Source organism: Plectropomus leopardus, chromosome 23, assembly GCF_008729295.1.
Source record: "Plectropomus leopardus isolate mb chromosome 23, YSFRI_Pleo_2.0, whole genome shotgun sequence".
Lineage (NCBI taxonomy): Eukaryota > Metazoa > Chordata > Actinopteri > Perciformes > Serranidae > Plectropomus > Plectropomus leopardus.
Window position 1 is genome coordinate 12,802,313 of NC_056485.1, and position 22,708 is coordinate 12,825,020.

A 22,708-nucleotide genomic window follows, 5' to 3' on the forward strand; every position below is an offset into this window, starting at 1 on the left:
GGGGAAAAAAGTGACGTTTCTCTAGTTAAATGACACTAATTGAGATACTTTTAAAGTGAAAGCAAAAATCTATAACTCATACACACACATTTCCAATCAGAAATAGTGTATAAAACTTGTCTAAAATCGATATGCTCCATATTAGCCAACAGCAGCTGAAAAAATAGAGAGGAAAATAACCTGACTAATTTGACAAGACTTGAACCTGGCTCACACTCTTGCTCGTCCACGTCTGTTTATTTTCTTTCCACGTGGACGTGCTGCGCGCGACCACAGGATTCCTCGCGGAAGTGACGGCAAGGCGGCGATGGCGGCTCGCAGTTTCATTCCGGATTTCTACTGGACTACAAACTGATTTTAGCCGGACCGGTTAGACTTTTGGGAACTTTTACAAAGCTGTCTCTCTTCGGACGCCGCACGGAGTGAAGTCAGGTTTAACCGGTGCTTGACAACGAGCGGCCCCACCGCTTTTTTGGGGTATTTTTGTCCAAGGTTCAAGGTGGTCACCCTGTCGAGCTAGCGGTAGCTTGGTGGCTACTAGCTAACGTTAGTTGGTATACAGCTAGCTCCTGAGCTAGCTTGTCAACGAGCTGCGTGCTAAGGTCCATACAGCAGCAGTCGTCGTGCAGCAGCTTTTCTTTTGACCACGTCCACGTTTGTCTTTCACAGTAACAATGCGAATGCACTCTATTTAATGCTAATTGTGCCACAAGTGTGCAGAGCGAGGTACTCACACGTTTGCTTGGCCTCTTGATAATTTGAATCGCTAGTTTGGCGGCTGTGGCTAAAGACGGATTTTGACTACCACTAGCAAGCAAGTTCCCTCCTTAATTATCCCAACAACTTGAGGCAAAAGCGTGCTATCGACTGAGAATTGAAGTTACTGTGGGGTCTTTGCGTGCTCGTCAACATGCTGAAGACCCGGCAATGTTTACTTGGCATCCGCACTTTTCTCGGCGTAACGTCGAGAATATGGGGCTTCATCATGTACATCCTCAGGAAGCACCTACGAACGGTGAGAAGGGGTTTGAAAGATATTTTGCAGATGATCCCATTGTGTTTCTGTGACCAGTGAGCAAACTCTATATGTTTTCATGCCTCCCATGTGTGTAAACATTTTTGAGATCACATCCATCATAAGCGATGCTAAGTTTGCTCTCAGAGAGCTTGACTACCTGTGTCTCACCTGTGTGTCGTTATCTCCTGTCTCAATATGTGAACCCATTGTGATGATTTTGCCCAAAATTCTGTAAATTATGTAAATGTGTAAACAAACCCCTCTGACACCTCTCACACTATACCATCAGTGTCAGATTTTTTTGTTATATCATTCATCATAAAAATTTCTGGTTGTTGGGGGTAGGCGATATGGCCTTAAAACTATATCACAATATTTCAGAGTATTTTTGGAATAATAATATTCTTGACACCATGACAAAAATAGAGAACATTTTATTGTTAATTTCAAGAACATACACATGTAACAAAGTGTATTAGTGTTACAGATGTAATAGTAACATAGCTTCAAATATTCAGTAAGAATTAAATTTAAATCTGATTTCTTTAGTTTGTTAATAACAACAGTAACTCAGAGTGAGATTCAGGTTCTGAATAACATATAAGTATCACTAAAAGTAATACACAAATTACACATCTAAATGGGCGTAAAGGAGACAGCTGTGATGCTGACTGAGTTAACTTGAGCAATAAATCTTTAAAAGAGTTTTTTTTTTAAAAACATTCGGGATACTCATGCGCCACTGATTCTACTCCACTGAAGTCGCTCAAAGCTTAATTCTTCCATCGTGGAGTTGGTAGCAGTTCCAGTTTAAACCATGGTAGTTGTTGCCGTTTGGTAATGGTATGACGTCAATTTTTCAACAAGTCAGAATATTGCCAATATCATGATATAAATATTTCTTATAATATCAAAAATCATATCAGTATTATCTTGAACAATATGATATGGCACAACCCAACCAAATGCATCTAAAATTTCATTCAAAAAATTATTGAATAGTGTAAACACTTTTGTGACACAAGAAGTGCAAAAATTGCCACATGGGATGTTAAAGTACACCTGAATTTACACCTGCAACTAATCTATAGATATCATTTTCTGTAGCTGATTAACCATTTAAACTCTAAAATAAGAAAATAGAAAATACTGAAATGTGTCACAGTCAGTCCAAAACCAAAGGCTACTGATAAATACGCTCATTTAACAATGGTCAAAAACCAGAAAATCCTCAAATGTGTAAAACTTAAACGCACACTGTATTAAAAGCTCCCTTTTTTTTTTTTTTTACTTTTGCAACATTTTGATATAACAGGAATCTTTGTCAGGCATTTTCAAATAATCATCACGAAGCAGAACAATCAATATAAAGACACCCTAGTTAGATTTTTTGATCCAGCACCTGTAAACATTTTTTTAGGTATCTGTGTCCTCCTCCTCACTCATTCCTGAAACTAAAACCATACAATGTTTGGCATTTCTTTATTTATAAATAACATTAATCAATTATCAGTTGGTCAACTAATTGGTTAACAGACTAATTGTTTCAGCTCTTAGATAACTTTCTTGTGATCCAATAGTGTGAATGAATGTCTTATTCAACAAAGAAGAAGCTTCAATTAACTGGTTAATCGACAAACCCTTTAACTCTTAAATAATGTGTCTGTGCGTTTGTTTTTGTTTAATACGATATTATGAATAACCATCTCATTAAACAAAGTGGAAACCTCCCACATCCAAACACTAAAATTTAGGAGCAGCCAGCACAAGCCTCCAGGTCACCTTCAATTGCTCGCAAATGCCTCCACAATAAACATGGCATTTAAGATGACAGAAGTCGCCCGTCCGTAACTTAGACACACACGCAGGTGTCGTTGAGTCGTTAATAGACATGCATGTGTGGTGTAACATGAGCGAACTTCAACTCCAGCTCCGTATCAAGCCAACAAAGCTTGGAGGAGTGCCCCATGTGTTGTAATCATCTCTCTGTTAGAGGTTTGTTCGAAGTTTATTGTGTGGTAGCAACACTTGCGGGTTGTCAACAGGCCCTGAGAGTGAGTAGTCCAGTCCATGTTATGGCTGAAGTTAGAGGGATTATGTCAGCACAGAGAGTGTACTGTTCTCTCGCCCTCCCTCTGTTTCTCTCAGTCTCACTCACAGTTTAGCGCTGTTGTTTACAATATGTGATGCACTGGAACAATGTCAGGATCCAGCGACTGCCAGTTTAGCAAGCAACGTCATGCAGGTGATCCTAAAGCAGGTGATTTGATGAAAAATATTTGAGGTGAGGTTAGGACTTTACCCACCCAATACAATTAAAACAAGGGATTGATTTACATGTTGAATGCCCCAGTTTGTTATAATAACCCCCTTTATTAATCTAACAATCCCCTCAATTCTGCTGTCTGTAAATTGGGCTCAAGTTATTTCCCTTCGAGAAGACCACAGTGAATTAAGTAATCTGATCCAAACATTTGGATCAATAAAAGCTCTATTGGATTATGAATAATACCAGGACCAGGTAATAATCCCTCACACACCAGTCTGTGTCAACAGATGACGAGGTGGTTGTTTATTAATCTTGCATAATGGCTGTGCTTATTATCTCCTGCATGAGAGAGAGTAACGGCGTGTAGCCAGGTGTGGAGTTAGTGCTGAAACAATTGGCTAAATGGCACAAAACTCCTGATTTTGATAGTTCATTGAAATGATTAGTTGATCAGTAAATCTACAGCAAATTGATCAGCACTGATTCTGATAATCATGTAATCATATGATTTTTTTAAAAGCAGAAATGCACCAGAACGTCTGGTTTCATCTTCTCACCTGTAAACATTTGCTGGTTTACAGTCTAATATGATTGCAAACTTAATATCTCTGGGTTATGGGCAGTTTGAATACGACAACTTGGGCTCTTGAACCAAATCATTAATCAGTTAATCAAGAAAATAAAAGATAATTAAAACTTTATAAAGTCACATGTAAAGATTGTTTTGGCTTTTTTTCAGCTATTTGAACCATTTAGGCTATAAAATGTAAGAAAATATGCAAAAGTGTCTATCACAGATAGTCCAAAACCTAATATATTCAATTAACAAAGCGAGAAAACCAGAAAATCCTCACATTTGTGAAACTAAACTCATACATTGTTTGGCATTTCTTTCAGTTGGTCAACTATTTGATTAATAGGCTATTTGTTTCAGCTCATAAAGAATGTGTCTAGGTGTCTGGTTTTCAGTTTTCAGTATAATATGATAGTAAACTTAATATGTTTGGGTTTTGGACTGTTGATGGGCAGTTTGAATATGTCAACTTCAGGCTCTGGAACCAAAGCATTAATCAGTTATTCAAGAAGATAAATGCTAATTAAACCATTATCTCTCTCAAAAGCTCTCGTTGATAGAGCCAGCTCCCTAAGTACCATTGCCAGTATCCTGGTTCCAGCCAGACATATTCAAGGGCCAGCTGCTTTTCTCCCTTAGAAATCATTATGCATTGAAGATTTTGAGTCTTCTAGTGCCTGTTGGTGAGGCTAAGAAAGCAAGATAATTTGATATGATCGTTGTTGCCAGAGTCTGGAAGCAAAGGACTCAGTTTGCAGGCTTAGGGTCCAGATGGACGCACTTGGAGGCGCAGAGAGCTGAGTCGAGGGTGAGGTCCCCCTGTGGTGCTCAGCAGCTGCTTGCACCAATAGGCTTCCCCCGAGCTTACTCTGCCAGGCCGCAGTGGGAGGGCACGCCAAGGGAGGCCCTGTCCAAGGCTTAGGTACCAAGCAAGCCCAGGCTCAGTCAAAGTCACCCTGCAAGTCTCCCTCTCTCTGTGTGCCCCATGCTCCGCTGACACCCACCGACAGCTGGGGGGATAAAAATAGCCCTGTGAAGGAAAGTGCAGAGCCCCTGGGCAGGAGCGGCACTGGAGAGGGTCCTCTCTATAGTCTTCCTTAGTGGAGCAGAGCAAGGAAGTTAGGGAGGAGGAGTCATGGGGTGGACACAACTGAGTTCATTTTAGTATGATGTCCGCGTCTCGGAGTTCCCTTGGTCATGGAAAACCTGGAAAAGTCATGGAATTTGTCAAAATCTTTGAAAGTTTTGGAAAAGTCATGCAATTTTGATGTGCATAATAATTTTTAGAATAAAATTAAATGGACAACCTTCCGCATCATTTAAAATAACATCAAATTTGGAGCATCTGGTGGCTCAGTGGCAAGAGCAGGTGCCCCATGTAAAGAGGTTGTGTCCTCGCCGCAGTGGCCCCGGGCTCCATTCTGGCAGAGGCCCTTTGCATGTCGCCCCCTCTCTCTCTCCCCCTTCACACTAAATCTGTCCTATACATTAAAGGCATAAAAGCCCCAAAAATAATCTAAAATAACATCAAATTAGGTTTCTGTAGCTGTCAACATAACGTAGCTCTAACAGAGTGCCCCAGGGATGATGTTTTCTGTAGGTCAACCCGAACTTCACCCTGGTTCCCACGTCAAAGAGCCCATGGGGATTTTTGCATTGGATTTTGGATTATTGCAGAAAATAAGGACTGTGGTAAATCAACATTTATGATACTTACTTTTTTTTTCAGCACGATCATCTTCACAAATGAACACCACTTCCATGATTTTTGAGGCTAAAATACAGTCACCAGAAGTAAAAAGCAGCGAGGCTGGAAAGCCGTGTTCAGCAAGAAAAGAATCCTTTATATTGGATTGAAAAGACATGGAAAAGTTCAGAAATTTTGTCTGTGAAAATGTGTGGGAAACCTGTCCTCTGTCCTCTTGCTAAATCTTGGATGGACAGTCAAAGACAAGGCAGAATGTATGTGTGTGGGTTAAAATCAAAGTTTTGGGAGGTTTTAGTGTTATGTCTGGTCTAACTCATCCTTAGCTCAGTTAAGTTTCAATTGTGATGCTGTCTTCAAATTGGATCATGGATTGCAGCCACAAAGATGACGTAAAACCACTTTTCTTTATGCCCAGAAGGATTCCCAAACACTGATACTGATACACAAGATTTGTTGTTTTAGAAATGAAGTCGGACGCTTTTAGAACGCAGTAGAGAATGAAAACATAGGAGCATTGAGTGCACATGGTATCAGAAGTGTAGCTCCTCTTATTCCTCTGTAATCAAAGTAAAAAGAAAAGACCCATTTGAAATTCATGGTGCTGTTAACTCACTATGGCTAAAAATATGGTATGTCTTTTTTGTTTAAACAGTGTCCTGATCTGTCAAGGATTGACTTTTTAATTTGCCTTCTTCCTTTGCAGATAATCCAGTATCAGACGGTGCGATACGACACTTTGCCTCTGTCACCTATCTCCAGAAACAGACTCAGTGAGTACATGATATAATGTCGTGATATAACTGACTCGGGTGAATTTCCGGGGCTGTTTGTGTAACAATGTCAAGAATAAGTTGGCAAAGTAAAGCAAATACTACTTTTACCCACACACTTTTGTTTTTTTCCTGATAAAATGATAGAGAGCAAGCACTATCACAACATATATGCAATGTGGAAATTTAAGCACAATTTAAACCATTCTGTCAAGAAAGAAGTGATTGTGCGGAAAACAAAAGTTATCGACATGATATCAACATACTTGTGCTGGGACACACAGCTTGACAAGACCATAATCATCTCAGACCAAATGAAAATTGTCAGTAGTAGTGAACAGAGAGTTGATAACACTCTTATAATGTGCCCTCTGTATACAAGGAAATTCAGATGAGCTGTCATTTGTGTGACTTTGGGATGATAGCTGTGTCAGTTGGCCTTTATTTTCTTAGTTGTTTAGTAAACCTGTTGTGCTACATTGGTCTGTAATTGTGCAGTCTTGAAACTTTTTAAAAGTGCATCAACAAAGAATGATTTTGCATTTAAATAATTATGCAGATTGGTTCAACAACAGCACATGTACCTCAGACAATAGTGGTGCTTTAAAAGTAAAGTTTAACTGTTGCACCCCTGTGAATGGGATGAATATCTTTCAGTGAAACAATGGCGACACTTACAAATCCACAGCTAATCAATAATATTCATGCTTGATATTAAAAGGAACATTGTGAACGATTTAGGGGGATTTTGCGGCCCGTAGCACTGAGGATTGCAGATTGCAACCACTTCTGCCACACAGAGTTCCTTCAGTGTTCATTGTTCAGGAGGTTTTTACCAGGAGACAAATTCTCCCCAGAGGTCTCTTCGTCTCCAAAACAAACAGACGTGGTGATTAAAACCAGTAAATACAGAATAAAACTGTTTCACATTAAAAATCTGTCTGTGTTTGGCATGTCGCAAATACACCGTTAGCTTGTTTACTACATGAAGTAGATGCCGCTGTCACACCGAACGTCCCACGGGGCCAATTCAGACTTTAAAACTTTGTATGGAAAACAAAATGAATCATCAAATATTCAAATCCATATTAACCAGTATAATTCTGAATCAGGTACAGACCCTACGCTGAATAAAGAAGTTTAAGGATTAGTGTTTTTTTATATGCTCTTGTCGCTAAGGGGCTGCCAACTATGGTGCCCAGTGTGAATGGCGTATGTGTTTGCTTTGTCTAGTCTGGGCTACTGTAGAAACATGAATTGCAACATGGCGGACTCCATGAATATGGACCTGCTCCCTATGTAGATACAAACAGCTCATTCTAAGGTAACAAAAAAATCTTATTTTTAGGTGATTATACACTTAAGAAATCATATTTATTATATTTTATTCCATTTCTGCCAACATATCCCCCTAAATCCTGAACCTTTAATATGCTGGTGTAAAAATACTAAGGATGTAGTACCAAAATTGCAATGCAAACCTTTGCTATTAAAAAGGCAGCAGACAGGCCGTAGTGTTTCTCAAGGCCTTTAACCAGAATGCTAAAATTAAAAGACTGCCTTATTTGGTTTTTGGTCTGTGCTAGGTAAACAACCATTGTCCCAAAAAAAGCATTTTAGTAAAACAGTGAGCGGTGGTTGCAGGTTTATGTCAGGATCCACCCAGCACGGTGGAATGGTCACGAAAAAATGAAATAAATTTAGCTTTCTTCTGTGACTTTTAACAGTGACAAAATGTGTGTTTGGAAGTGGAGAGGAAGTACAAATGCTAAAGGCAGCACTTACACTTGCATGCACTGGTGTGTGCGCTCTGAATAAGCTTCCCCTCTGCCTGTAGAGTGCTCATTCAAAAGCACACTCTTGACTTGAAGGAAGGATTGCATTTCAGTTTCACTTTCCTCGCCACTCACTCACTACAGTAACCTCAGCTGGAGATCCAGGTCCAGTTTCAAGTGAATGAGTGATTCCTTTAGCTGTAAACGGCTGGTATTTCTGCTGGTATTGACACCATTGTGGACAGAATTAAAGTAACTGTATCAACAGTGGTTTTCAAGACTGTGTGTCACATTGCTCCCCCATCAGCAGAGAGGTCAGCAGAGAGGTTTTCAGGAGGTGGGATCCACATCTCCTTGAAGTCTTTATGGCATAAAAAAATCTGTTTTTTTGCATATTATTGTAATAATAGTCTACAGGCTTCCAAAAGTTACCTTAGATGGCAGTACTCTAAAGTTCACACTATATGACTTAAAAAATTGTCAGATTGCTTTACTTTTCACACCACAAAAATGCTTTCTTGTGAGCGGGACTCTAATTGTCGTTTTGGTTTTCACACTTCATGACTGAGCTGCAACAAAGGCTTACACACGCTTTCAGCAGGGGGAATACCTGATGAGTATGTCATGTGACGCACAGGTCCAACCACAACTCGGAGTCTGAAAATGTCTAAGTCAAAAAGTGAGAAATTGGAGGTTCATGCACACCTTTAATGAATTGCTGATAAGTGCGTCGGAGGGAATTGTCCACAGACGAAGAGAAGAGAATTACCGCACATTGTCCCATAGCTTGCAGTCAGGGTTCCCGCAGATCCTTAAAAGTCTTAAAAGGCATTGAATTCATTAATCTAAAAGTAAGGCCTTAATTGGTATTAAAATGTCTTAAATCAATCTCTCAGAAGTCTTAAAAATGCAAAGACGTTGGAAGTAGGATTTTCTGTATTTCAGAACTCCCTGTAAAGCAGTATTTGTACTTTGGTGTATTATCTTATATATTTAATTTCATTTATCTGAATTAGTTGTGGTGGGCACAAACAGTTAACAATATAGACATCCATCATACGTTATAATTGCTTGGCCAGTCCCCCAAAATTAAGGTAATTAAGGCAAATGGAGATCATCATCATGAAGCGAAAGAGAGATAAATTAGTGGAAAAATGGGAATGGGTGCAGAAGCAATTAAACATCAACTTGTAATTAAAATAAATCCAGTTGAAAGTGAGGCTGACATTAAGTCTCTTTAAGTCTGAAGGCTCCACTGGATCGGATTTTGGCAGATCTGATTGGATGAATGGATTGGATCAAATCATGAAAATGGATAAGGGTGATCCAATCAGATGTTGTTTTGAAAAACCTGCACAAATGTAAGATGAATTAGCTGATCCCGAATAGCGAGACATCCATGTTCATTGTGCTCTGAACGAAATCAGAGAGCAGTGTCTTCTTTTGTCACTAAAACACATGGTTTCAAAATAAAGTTAGGGATTAGGTTCAAATCTGATTACTGACCAGATGTACGTATATGGAGATTTAACTGTAACCATCGTTTTTACAGAGCATGTAAACACATTTTGTGTCTTCCTGTTTAACCTCGGTTGTCCCAGTAACCTGGTTTCTTGTGTGCGTGTCGATGTTCTGAGATGAAGTAGCTCATGTGTCTATATTGTGTGATCAACTCCAGATGCAGTAAAGCGGAAGATTCTGGTTCTGGACCTGGACGAGACGCTGATCCACTCACACCATGACGGGGTCCTCAGACCCACAGTGAGACCTGGCACGCCGCCAGACTTCATCCTCAAAGTACGAGCAATCAGCCACATATACACGCCTGAGTGCACATGTATTCAAGCCTAAACTCAACCTATCTTTCTTTCTCAATGCAGGTCGTCATTGACAAGCATCCAGTCAGATTCTTCGTACATAAAAGGCCACACGTCGACTTCTTTTTAGAAGTGGTGAGTGTCTGTGATCAGCGTCTCTGTGTGTGAGAGAGAGCAAAGCACACTGTGGACTTAAGATATCACTGCTCGGGTCGATCTCCTGTCACCTTTTATTCCATCTGTCATATTTACCATATCTCTCCATTGAATTGCACTCTCACACTACCTGATGCCATAAAACTGTTTGTTTTTGATAATAATCCCCCATGACTTACGCAGCACTTACTGTAACTTGTTTGCTTATACTTTTATGTGTGCACAGGTGAGCCAGTGGTATGAGCTGGTGGTTTTTACAGCCAGTATGGAGATCTACGGCTCAGCGGTGGCAGACAAGCTGGACAACAACAGGAACATCCTGAAACGCAGATACTACAGACAGGTGCTGCCCTATATACTGTATACAAACAGCATGTTTCTTAAAGGGACAGTTCACCCCAAAATCAAAAATACACATTTTTCCTCTTTTCTGTAGTGCTACTTATTAATCTAGATTGTTTTGGTGTGAGATACCGAGTGTGGGTTATATTGGCTGTAGTGATGTCTGCTTTTCCCGAATATAATGGAACTAGATGTTACTCGGCTTGTGATGCTCAAAGTGCCAAAAAAATAAATTTGAAAGCAGTTCGCTCGCAGTTGAACCTAAAAATTGACATGTGCAGTCTGGGGAAAATAATTTTGGAGAATAATGTGCAAGTAACAGAAACTCCTTTTTTTAAAAAAAAAACAAAACTAGATGGCTTTTAATTTGAAAGCAGATTTCCCTCTAGTTCCCTTATATTGGAGAAAGGGCAGCCGATATCTCCAACACTCGACAACTCACATCAAAACTATCAAGATTGATAAATAACACCACATGTGTATATATGTCTGTATGTATTTTTGATTTTGGGGTGAACTGATGCCTCTCAGGCTCTTTAGTCCCATGGACCCTATGACATCTATTCATTCTCTATTTTTCCATTGGTGACTTTTGTGTTTTTGTTTCTTTTGCCAGCATTGTACATTGGATCTAGGTAGTTATATTAAAGACCTGTCTGTAGTACACGATGACCTGTCCAGTATTGTCATCCTGGACAACTCGCCTGGTGCTTATCGTAGCCATCCAGGTAAGACTTTATGGCTTAAACCTACTCAGACTGATGCATATGTATTCGCTTGAACTCGGTGTACATTCATCTTTAACATAAAAAGTCAAAGTCATCCTTTACACATAAATGTTTTGATGATGCAGAAAAAGGACAAATGACTTAGCAGTTTATTCTCAGTACAAGGCTTGTATTGTAAATGCTTTAACAGTACATTAAATCTGCAGCTCCACTAACACTCAGTGGCCTCTTTAACAGAGCAGCATAAAATCACAACCATGTCCATTTCACTGACACGACTGACTGGCTTTTTTCTGCCCTCCAGACAATGCAATACCCATCAAGTCCTGGTTCAGCGACCCTAGTGACACAGCACTTCTTAACTTGCTGCCTATGCTGGATGCACTAAGGTAAAAGGCGTAATATAGATGGCATGAAAGCAAACAGACTGTGCAAACACTCTAACTCTTGTGCATACATTCTCTGTTCATATACTCTGTGGTAATTCAAGAGGGGCAGGCTAATGGCTGCAACAACCGTCTAATTCTAATTTCGGTAACCGCAGGTAACACCTTATTGACATCAGTCTGACTGAAGCAGTATTTCAGTAAAGCTGTTGTTTATTGTGGTTGTATAATAATACATTCATATTTCCATTTCTATGGTATGATGCACAGTCTGATTAATAACTAACGATGCCCTACCTAGACTGTCCTACATTGTCAGTTTTCCTCCAGCATGTAGCCGTAAGCGAGGGCTGTCGCAGTCGAGGAATCCCCTGCGCTGATTATGGGTGGCTCAGCAGCACGATGTGCCGTATTACTGCAGTTTGTTGCTGTTTTTGCAAATTACCTCATTTATCCTGATTTTATTGATTTATAAATTAGCTTTATTAGGCCGTAATTAGCTATTGCTGCTTTTTAATTGGCCAGGATGACACACTTGTACAACAAATTAAATACTTGCAAAAAATGTAGAACACAGAAAGGCTATGAGGCACAACAAAGAGCTAAGCTTTTTCTTCAGCCAGGATGGATTCTAGCATACATCATATCCTATGAAGTAAAAATATTGGCACAAGGTACAGTAGGTCTACCTGCCCTGGTGAAGGGAAGGCAGAAAGCATGAAGTGAGAGAGGGCGGACTTACCGGTCTCTGGGTTCAGTGTTAATTTCTCCACTGTGATTGGACGGCTGGGTAAAAAGGGACATTGACAAGTGACTTAAGCGTTTTACCCAAAGTTGAATATTTATTAACTCTTGGTGACCAGAATAAAAACACCAACAGTGCAGCATTCGGTGCAGAATAACGCTCAGGTCCTGACATTTATAGCAGTGTTAAAACGTGCTGCTCCTATTTGTCATGAGCAGCAGATTGCAATAAAGCTGTTATCACGACACCCCTAAAACCTCATGTCAGTGTCACTGAGGCCTGTTGCCGCCAAGGTTAAAAGATGTGGCAAACCAACTCCAACTGGCATCGCACACAAGAGTTCTGCAAGATGGAGTCTGGGCGTTTTCACTTTGTTTTATTTACATTTACAACAATTTTCCAAATTCACAGAAAGAATAAGAAGAATAAAAAGAATAGGCTGTGACACAGTCGAAATCAGAGAACTAGCTGCGACTAAAGATGACTTTTTTTTTTCTTGTAATGGAAACACTCCATGTCAAGTTGCTGAATTGCCTCATTTCTTTTTCTCCCAGGTTCACCGCTGATGTGCGCTCCGTCCTCAGTCGAAATCTCCACCAGCACCGACTCTGGTGATTGGCTGAATCCAGAGGGGTGGGGCTTGTTGACCAGCCTCTTCCTCTCTGCCGGCTTCCATCCTGCCCTCCGTTCCCACACAGACGACCCACCAGCCCTCTCTGAGCCTCTCAGACGTGTCCTGAGGAGACGAGGGTTGGGGTGACCGCCTCACACGGGATGAACAGTTCGGGATCACCAGAGCCCAGAAACTACTGAGGAGGGTGGGGGAGGGGCCAGCTTGTTTTTTTGTTTTTTTTTTTCTTCTTCTTGATTCTTTATTTGTATTTTTTTTTTCCAAAACAAAACGGAGCCTCTCTGCCTTATTGCTCCTGATACTGACTGTGTGCGTATGGAGGTGAGCTTGTGTACGTGAGTCGGAGTGTTCGTTAGTCCCTTTTTAAACTTTTTTGACAATTTGGAGGGGGGGAAGAGGAGGATCAGCAAAGCAACAAAGACAGTTCTACGTTATAATTTCTTCTTCTTCTTCTTCTCCGTCATCATCAGACGTTGCACTTAAGCAGACAAAACGTCAATTTACTGTCTTAACCTCTCAGAGCAGGGGAAAATAGAAAAACGCCCCTTTTTAGATCAACCTCATTCTCCCAACGGTAATAATTCACTGATTCCTGAGGTACGTTTATTTTCCCAGAACAAGAATGGATCAACTTAAATGCTGTAAACGTTGGACTTTTGCTTGCAACATACCACCCACAGGCATTTTTCTGGACAACTAGCCGAGCAGCCTGAGGTTTCTTTCTTCTTTTTTTTCAGCCATAACCATCACTCTTTCCCCAAAGCTCCTCATGGGACTCAGTGATTAAGACTTGACTAAAAAGTTGTGAGAAAAAAAGGATGGCTTGTAACGATATGTGGACTGCCGTGCCGCCTTTCCATATCTGATTGTTTCTCTATTATAATATGTGATAATATGACTTCTGCATACCACGACATTTCGCTCTCCCCCTTCGCCATCTGATGCCATCCTGATTTCATCGAATAGGAATTGCACTTATTTTTTTTTCCCCCCTTCTGTTTTTTTGTTGCAGTTGGTTTTGTATTTGATTCAAATTCGCAGCCTTCCTCTTTCAGTTTTGACCCGCTCCGCTTATTGTATGGGTTCAACTATTAGACCCTCCGTCTTTAAATGCCTTCTGAACAATGTCAGTCTCGTCAAGGCTCACACCGGCTTCTTATTGGCTCTGTCTCCAGGTCTGTGTTACTAATAAAACACTTGTCAGTATCGATCTGTTTTTATCCACCTTGTTTTCTTTCCATGTAATTCATTCTGCAGACTTAAGGCTTAACATTTTCCAGCTTGTTTACCCTTTTTGGGGGATGAGAAAGAGCTTGAAATAATTCACAATGTGTGCTTGACACAGTTTGTTTGCCAATAATCTGCTGCCATCATGTGGTGTGACAGGAAATTGCTAATGACTATTCCTGCCCTGCTATAGCAAGAGAGACTGCTTAAATTTCATGTCAGGCTTTCCCAAAAATGCTTGTTACATAAAAGCAGAAATATTTTTTTTCTGCTTTCTGAAGGTATCAACATGGAAGGCACTTGATAAATAACTGTTATGCCATGTGCCTCCTAATAGCTTGTCATTTTTGTGTGTACATGTTAATATACACACAGCTAGCTAATACTAATACAGCATAATATTACAGTCTTGAAACAAATTCTACCTTCATGCACTGTTGTAGTACTCAAGATCAGTCTCAAGACCACTTGGAGGTCTCTGTCCTGTCTCGGGCTCAAGCACATTGTCAATCAGTCTTGTCTCAGTCTATGCCATCCACAGGGATATCACTAATCAAAGATGGTTAAGTAGATTTTAGCTACACAGTTAATTTCTCATAATGTGCTTTGAGGAATCTTCATGTGTTTTCTGTTGGTGTTTTTATGGGAATGTGGATCTTTCACATCAATTTGTCTGTGGTTTTATATGTTCCACTTTTTATTTTAAGAGTGTAATTCAGTGTAGGATTCGCATTGATCTGGTCTTCATCTCAACGCCTCAGATTCTTGGTCTCAGTCTTGATACTCTCTGGTCTTGATCTCAGTCTCAACCCCTCAGATTCTTGGTCCTGTCTTAGTCTTGATATTCTCTGGTCTTGGTCAACTGCAAAACTGCCATAAGGTTCAGAGGTTGTAATGATTCAACTGTGATTATTTCGGGGGGCTGAAGTCAGTGATGCTGTTGTGTTGTGTTGCATTATACTGACAGGCGTTTCTGATGTTTTGTTCACCCCTTTTAGCTCAGTGAGAGTAGGAACCACAAACTACAGCTTCTAAAATGACCATACTGTGAAATCAACACTTCTCTAATAGTTTTGTAATGCCCATTATCACCTTTATAAAGGCAGGATTTATTGCAGGACTGTTGTATTAGACTGCATCAGTATTTCTAGCTGCACGTAATGAACTGGCAGCTGAGTGTATGTACCTGTCATGATAACTGCAGGCAAATGTCACTTTTTAAAGAACCTGTGCAATTTTGTAATTGCAATTTTATAGGTAACTGTTTATGAATAACTTTTTTTTTTTTTTACCAAGTGCCCATTACTTTTTAACCTTTTGAAACCTGAAAAAAGGGCTTAATTTCTCTCAAAAACATGGAAAGAAGGCAAAAAGCAACTTCAGCAGAGATGACCCCCCCAAAAAATCAAGAAATATTTTTTAAAAATCCTGAAAATTAGCAAAACAAACAAGGAAATGGCCTGAAAGTGGTGCTTAAGAATTTCAACCATTTTCAGTGACATTATATAAAACATGTTATCACATTATATATAATAATATTCCCTAGATTTTTTCTTTTTTCCCTATTTTTTTTTTCCTATCTAACTTTTCAACATATCTTTATAAATCCACTAATATATTGCAATTTGTGGAACATTTCTCACCAAGTTTCTAACTGTCTTTTTTCCGGTGTTTTTTAAAAAGAAATCAAAGCCAATATGCTTCGGGTTCAAAGATTTCAATTCTTGTGAAAGGAGTCTGAAAACAGCACAAGAAAAGTGATGTCATCCCAGGTTTTAAAGGGTTAAAAATCAATTCTGTTGTGGACTCCCAACAACAATATGGTATTCATCCCCTCTCAGTCATAACATACAGGTAAGTTTCTCAACTTCGATGTGTGTGATTCACTGATCAGTCAGTACTGTGTGTGCGTGCGTGCGGTTTTATGTAGCAGCAGTTTCTTTCCTCGGCATTTGAAGAGGAGAATATTAGCTGCTGTTTTCCAATACCTCTACCTCCTGATAATGTTTTAAAGTACACAAAGCTGGAAACAGAAAACGTCAATCTGTCATTGTTAACTCTTGTGAGTCTTCTCACCAGCCATCCTGTTAAATCTCATCTCCTCTGTTGCATTTGTCAAACATTCTTGGGAAAGGGAAGACTGCTTTTTCCTTCATGTCCCTCTTCCTCAAAGGAGTGCTGTAGAGAGTTAAAGTTGTTGCTTTTTGGATGCACAGTGCAGCCCACTAGTAGTTGCAGCAAGGCATAGAGATGGAGATACATTGATATTATTATAACTTGGACCAGGACTGCAGCTGCTGGGTGGTTTTTGTGGTTTGAAGGCTGTACTTGGGATTTGTGACTGACTGAGTTTTTGTGGGAGAAATATTCATTCAGAGTCAAACAGAAGATCAGCACACTGTATTAATAGCTCAGTAAATTTTAACTGTGCAACATTTCAATCTAAGAGATCGCAGAGCAAGAAAATCAAAATCAAAAATAAAGAAACAAGAGCAGAGTTGACAGGCACACTTCCACATGGAGGACAGAACATGTCTCCATGAAATTAAATCAGTGTTTTACATGATTCTACCAAATACAACACATCAAAAGTACAATATACTACAAACAATACATCAAAAGATACAAAAAATATATCAGAAATTATCCAGAAACATTAATCATTAAAAACTAACAATCTTGAAAAACACTGAAAAAATAAAAGAAAGGTATAAAGGTATAAATTACTCTCCCCAAAAAGTTTTGGAAATGTCAGCAAATTCAATCATGCAATAAGCCAGATTTTGTGTTAAGACAGTAATGTGCTTGTGTCTTTATATTTTCTTGTTCTGTGATAATGATTTTAAAAAAAAAAAAAAAAAAAAAAAAAGCCTGATGAAGATCCGTCGGATTGAAACGTTGCACAATTAAAAAATTTATTGGGAGCTTTAAATCTTTTCTTGCCTTGGTTTGATTTTTTTGATCCAGCACCTGCAAAAGTCCTCTGGATGTGCACGGGGGAACAAACAAACTTTACCATTCACGTGGCTCTGTCATACCTCAAGTCCGATAATAAACCTCAAAGCGATACTTGAGTTTTACTGTACAGCTTGCATGTTAACCTGAAGCTGCTGACTGTACCTATTTTTTTTTTTTATAAAATCTATCTTTTGAACCCCAGAAACTGGCAAAACATCCCATACCTAAATGAACCAGACATAATAAACATAACACTGATCACATAAAATCATAGTTAATATTCTGGTTTGAACATTAAAAGTTGTTTCACTTTCAAAACTGTCTCCATTGAGAAGTCTATGAACACACAAAGGACTTTTTAGGTTCATGAGGTCTGTCTGTCAAAGCACTGAGGGGAATTTAGGTTGCAATGTCACATGAGTAGGTGAGTCATGACGCAGTAAATCACATGAACAATAAACAGGTTTGCAACTTTGCTCATGACTGTGTAAGGACACGGCCATATGAATAACAAAAATGTGACTCTGACATACTAATACAGAAGATCAAATATTCCTCATTTTATTCTTTAAAAACTTGTATTTATTATTACTACGCACCATAAAAGCAATACAAAAAAGTGTCCCACTGCAAAACGGCCATCTTAAAAAAAGAAAAAAAAATCCTTAATTCTCTATGGTGAGATGTAACTACGTACATTATTTGTATTTTACTTGAGTATTGTCTTTTAATGCTACTTTGTACTGTTACTCCAATACATTTAAGGAAGAAATATGAAATATTGCACTTTTTACTACACTATATTTATCTGAAAGCTTTAGTTACTCTTCACAAATTAAGACTTTTGCATAAAAATCGTAAGAAGGGTTAGTTACAGAAAATTAAATATACAGTTGTGTTGAGGTGTGTTTTTTTCTACTTTTTTCTAATTTGGGATTTTTTTATTTTTAAAAATAATCTTGAGTTTGGGTGTTCTTCTATTTTTCTATTTTAATAATTTTGAGCTTTTGTGGTGTTTTTACTTTTAGTACCTAAAGTATATTTTCCTGCTTATACTTACTTTACTTATGTACCATTTTCAAAGTAGTTCCTTTAAGTGTGACAGAGTACTTTCACCGTTATTCGTACTTTTACTTAAGTAAAGGACATTAACACTTCTTCCACCACTCTTAATTCTTCCACAAGCTCCATCCACTGGATCTCACTGACTATCATTTGTATGATGTCCTGAAAAAAAAGGGAAATTGCGAAACTTCAAGCCAATTTAATAATTCGTAAGCCTTTAACTCGTAAATTAAGTGAATGCACATTCATTTATAATATTCTCCATTTTTCTGGGTCCCTGCTGAAATCTTTCGGCCCAGATTTAGAGCTCCGGTCACAAAATACAGCCCAATTTGCAGTTAAATATGGCACGTTTTTCAGTTTCTCCTGTGTAGCTGCTAACTGCTGGGCCTCGGTCATATGACAAGGACAGCTGCCTCTTCACTGCCCTGCCCTACGTCTTTACGCGCAGAGGTTGATCAAAATAAAATAGTTCCACTTAAAATTGCGCCGTAGATTTCAAATCACATCAAAAATGATTCAGCTCACATAAATAAATTTCACTTGAATAATAAACGATTATCAGTTTTAGATTAACGCTGACGTGGTCTGCGACAGCGTGAAGCCCACCCTGCAAACTTCACTCTCCGCAACGTCATGTTGTTATTGTATCCCTCCGCCGCAGTCGCACTAGGAAAACAGCTGTGTTGAGCTAAAGGCTAGTTAGCATCGTTTGTTTTTGTCGTGTGTGTCAGCGATCTGAGCCGTTTCCTTGAGCAAACACCCAGTTATCGTACAACCCTTGGAGTGACCGACTTGTTGTCTGTCATCTCTTTTTAACGATGAAGTTTCAGTACAAAGAAGAGCATCCTTTTGAGAAAAGGCGGTCCGAAGGCGAGAAAATAAGGAAGAAGTATCCGGACAGGGTACCTGTAAGTAGCTAACGTTAGCCTGGCAGCGCGATCCGTGTGTAAATGCTAGTACTGTGAAGCCGTTTGTTAATGACACTCAATGTACGCACTTAAAATATCTCTTAAATTATGTGAGTTAATCGTAGCTACACCCAAATATAAGTATCTTTATCTGTATGTGCCTACCACGTTAGTAAACAGCACAGTAGTCAGCTAACAAAGCTAGAGGTTAACCAGAAAGAAATTCGGCCGCACCTAGCGGGCCAGCTAGTTCTAGCTTCGTTTAATCCTTCCGTGTGTGTTTATTTTACAATAATATGACTGAATCAGAGAGATCCAGAGAAAAACAATGTAACAAACGCCACAATAGTTACAACGATTGTTGTTTGTTATTACGGTGTAAAACAGTTTGATTATACAGGCTGATTGTGGTCTGAACGGGTAGCTGGGTGTAGTTTGAGGCTGTATGTTGAAACGCTAATAGCAATGCACCTTAAAATAGTATGTGTCAACAAACAGGATACTTGTTTACGTCGCCCTGGCTCATACAAAATAGACAGTATAGTCCACAGCTATTGGTATTTTGCCTCTGAAACTAAACTAATATGTCTGATTGTGTCAAAACTGACAGCAGATTTATGTTCTCTGGACTTTTTTGTCATATATGATGAGCTTTATTTGTCTTTACAATTTAGTTTCACTGCTTCTCATTTTACAGCTGCTAATATCAGCTATAGATTTTGAGAAACTTGATGTTTTGCTGCAACAACAATGAACATCATGTAGGGACTGTTATTTATTTTTCAGAGGACGGGGATGGTTGGGGTGTGACTTTGCTTTTTGTTTGTTTGTTTTTGGTTTGACCCTCCTCAAAGCTGTAGATACTTTCCCTGGAGTCTCCCGGAGTGACTGGCAGAAATTGCACAATCCTCCAACCACCACAAATTGGATATTGGATTTTGTCAAATTAACCTTGGATGTTTGATAGTTAAGTTGTAGAAATCAATAGTGTTAAATCCAAAGATATAATTTAACTACAATATAAGACAAAAAAGCAGATGTTCCAATTTGAGAATCTGGAATCATTGAAATGAAATCCAATTAATAGTAAAAATCACTGGTTAATGTGTCCATGGACTAATCATTTAAGCTCTACAGTGACGTGTTGCTGCTGCTGTGTGAGCAGGTAGTGTCCTATTTTTAGAATAAAGAGAAGGAACTTAAAAAGTAGTTTCATTTTTGTGCTTAGCTAATCTACTGTACTAAATCCAAGCTTTGACTTGTTTAACATACAAATATATCCAAGTCTTTCTAATGGCAAATTAAAAAATACTGGGCTCCAGATGAACTTAAAATGAAACACAACACCTGGTTTAAAAATGTTGCAGTCCTCACCTGACTGACAGTTTTGTGTATTCTCAGATCCCTTTTCTTAGAAAGGTGAAACACTAATAAAGTACTTCTCACTTGATACCCACAGTATTTGCTCAGTGGAAATTGAAAAGATTTATCTGCTGAGGACATGTTGTGCAATGGCTCTTTTTCAGGTAATTGTGGAGAAAGCCCCCAAAGCCAGAATAGGAGATCTGGACAAGAAGAAATACCTTGTCCCCTCCGACCTGACAGGTAAATATTTTATTATGTGTCAAGTTTCTGGACGACATTTAAAAGACACCAGAGCGGTAGCATCTACAATTCTGTCAATATTTTTTATCTTCTTTTATTAGTGGGACAGTTTTACTTCCTCATCCGGAAAAGAATCCACTTGCGAGCTGAGGATGCGCTCTTCTTCTTTGTAAACAACGTCATTCCACCCACCTCAGCTACCATGGGACTGTTGTACCAGGTGATTTTCTACCTCACTGACCTGCTCTCAGATTAGGTCTCTATCAGCGTATCGTGCCGTGTTTTTCTACTTATTAAAGTGCACTTCCTTCTGCATTTAAATTTTTTTTTTTTTTTTAACATTTTGTTTATTTTGTTTCACCTTTATCTTTTTATCTTTTTTTTGCAATGTAGAAAGAAAAAAACACAAACATAGAGCATTGGTTTTTCAGCATTTAAGTTAAATGAATAAAAATACAGAAGTCAATAAACATATTTAAACAAAATTCGGGCATTTCGGGGAAATATACATTTTCCACGTCTTTCAAATTTCCTCAATTTTAGTTTCCTGGCTTGATTAAAAAGGTTATTCTTTCCATTACAAAGATTTCATAAAGTAATTTCCTTATAATTGCTTTTCTAGCAGTTACACCTAATCAATAGCTTGTTTTAATATATGTAGATATTAAAAGTGAACGGTCATCCCACTTCAATGTCATTCCCTCCACATTTTACATTTTTAATGTCATACTGACATCTTTTTCTCTTTCTGTCGCTGTCAGGAGCATCACGAAGAGGACTTTTTCCTCTACATTGCCTACAGTGATGAGAGCGTGTACGGGAGCAGCCAAAGGGAAATCTGATCCCACTACCACCCCCCACCCCTCCAACCACTACCCACCTTTCCGAGACCTCCCACCATTCATTCATTTAAATATTAAATCCAGCTCAGCAGCCTAGAGTTCCCAGAATAAATATGTCAAATGCACTTTCACCACCCATTCATTACGCCCCTCTCCCATCCATTTATGTCTTTATTATTCTGCAGTCTGAATTGTATTTGCCTCCAACTTTTCCTTTCAGTAGCGACTCGGGTTAAGTGGTCTCATGGCCAGTTATTTTTCTAGTAATTGATTTACTGAAAAACTGAGAGTAACGAATAGTGTTAGGCCGTAAATATAGTCACCCCGGGGTTAACGGAAGAAAGACGTAGTACGTGAGTTCAAATCCACTCTTATTGATAATAAGAATAGCTTATTGTTTTTTCCACTCTGTTGGCTTGTAGGAGTATAATGTGTGTTATGATTTTACATAAGACATGAATAGCATCTACCAGTTGAAGGCAGGTTATTTGTCTCTGGAAGAGTAAAAGATAACTGTTTTGCAGCAGTTATTTTCCTAGAAAAAAGTGGCTCGGTAGTTTTTTAAGAATTCACCAGCTGCTGAAGTCTGAGTGAGGATTTAGTTGGCTGCCCCACATCTGACCTTAGCAAGGAGTTTAATAGAATTCAGACTAAACAATCATCCTCCGCTTTCAGTGGTAAGACTATTACGTTGACTGCTACTATGATTATTGTTGTTGTTGTTATTGTTAATTTTAGATGGCTTAATTTCTAAAAAGGTATTGTAAAGCTGAGTGCAATTTTCTCTTTTTTTTAAGTTTGTCTCCTTTTTTTAAAAAAGAAAACAAGGTTTGAACTCTGTATACAGCTGCATTACTGGCTCTTTCTCTCCACTCATGACCATACATGATAAAATGTGATGAAAAGCTATTGATGTTTCTTGTCTTTATTGAATGTCTTAGGTCATATTTGGTAGAGGGTTATTTTAGAAAAAGCTGTGGTACGGACCGGAAACTGACCAGGTAGACCAAAGGTAGGGATTATGGGACTCTTGAGTCTCACTGGCTAGGCTAGCTATGGATTCCAAATTTAAAAATAATAATGATAATAATAATAATTCCTGCAGAAAAACAGAACATTTCAGTTTGTGGACAGATTTTTTCTTTCTTTTGCTTCAAATGCTGTAAAGTTTAGGCACCCAA

At 38.8% G+C, this 22,708-nt stretch overlaps 2 protein-coding genes across 2 annotated transcripts; both read left to right on the plus strand.

Moving 5' to 3' along the window:
- Window positions 1-306: 306 nt before the first annotated feature.
- Window positions 307-14,125, plus strand: LOC121962520 (CTD nuclear envelope phosphatase 1A). Its single transcript, XM_042512783.1, has 8 exons — window positions 307-1,015; window positions 6,273-6,339; window positions 9,793-9,911; window positions 9,995-10,066; window positions 10,314-10,430; window positions 11,046-11,157; window positions 11,462-11,546; window positions 12,843-14,125. The coding sequence occupies exons 1-8, from the start codon at window positions 911-913 to the stop codon at window positions 12,901-12,903; spliced, it is 738 nt and encodes a 245-aa protein (XP_042368717.1). The 5' UTR covers window positions 307-910; the 3' UTR covers window positions 12,904-14,125.
- A 4,732-nt stretch (window positions 14,126-18,857) lies between these two features.
- LOC121962303 (gamma-aminobutyric acid receptor-associated protein) lies at window positions 18,858-22,436 on the plus strand. The gene is made up of 4 exons (XM_042512538.1): window positions 18,858-19,080; window positions 20,607-20,685; window positions 20,787-20,905; window positions 21,447-22,436. The coding sequence occupies exons 1-4, from the start codon at window positions 18,991-18,993 to the stop codon at window positions 21,525-21,527; spliced, it is 369 nt and encodes a 122-aa protein (XP_042368472.1). The 5' UTR covers window positions 18,858-18,990; the 3' UTR covers window positions 21,528-22,436.
- The last annotated feature ends 272 nt before the right edge of the window (window positions 22,437-22,708 follow it).

What these genes read in the sequence shown, in the direction of transcription:
- LOC121962520 (XM_042512783.1), top strand. Translation starts at nt 911, where the DNA reads ATGCTGAAGACCCGGCAATGTTTACTTGGCATCCGCACTTTTCTCGGC. An exon ending in TATCTCCAGAAACAGACTCA is followed by an intron (nt 6,340 to 9,792) that starts GTGAGTACATGA and finishes GATCAACTCCAG; the next exon opens with ATGCAGTAAAGCGGAAGATT. An exon ending in TGCTTATCGTAGCCATCCAG is followed by an intron (nt 11,158 to 11,461) that starts GTAAGACTTTAT and finishes TCTGCCCTCCAG; the next exon opens with ACAATGCAATACCCATCAAG.
- LOC121962303 (XM_042512538.1), top strand. Translation starts at nt 18,991, where the DNA reads ATGAAGTTTCAGTACAAAGAAGAGCATCCTTTTGAGAAAAGGCGGTCC. An exon ending in AGTATCCGGACAGGGTACCT is followed by an intron (nt 19,081 to 20,606) that starts GTAAGTAGCTAA and finishes GCTCTTTTTCAG; the next exon opens with GTAATTGTGGAGAAAGCCCC. An exon ending in CCATGGGACTGTTGTACCAG is followed by an intron (nt 20,906 to 21,446) that starts GTGATTTTCTAC and finishes TGTCGCTGTCAG; the next exon opens with GAGCATCACGAAGAGGACTT.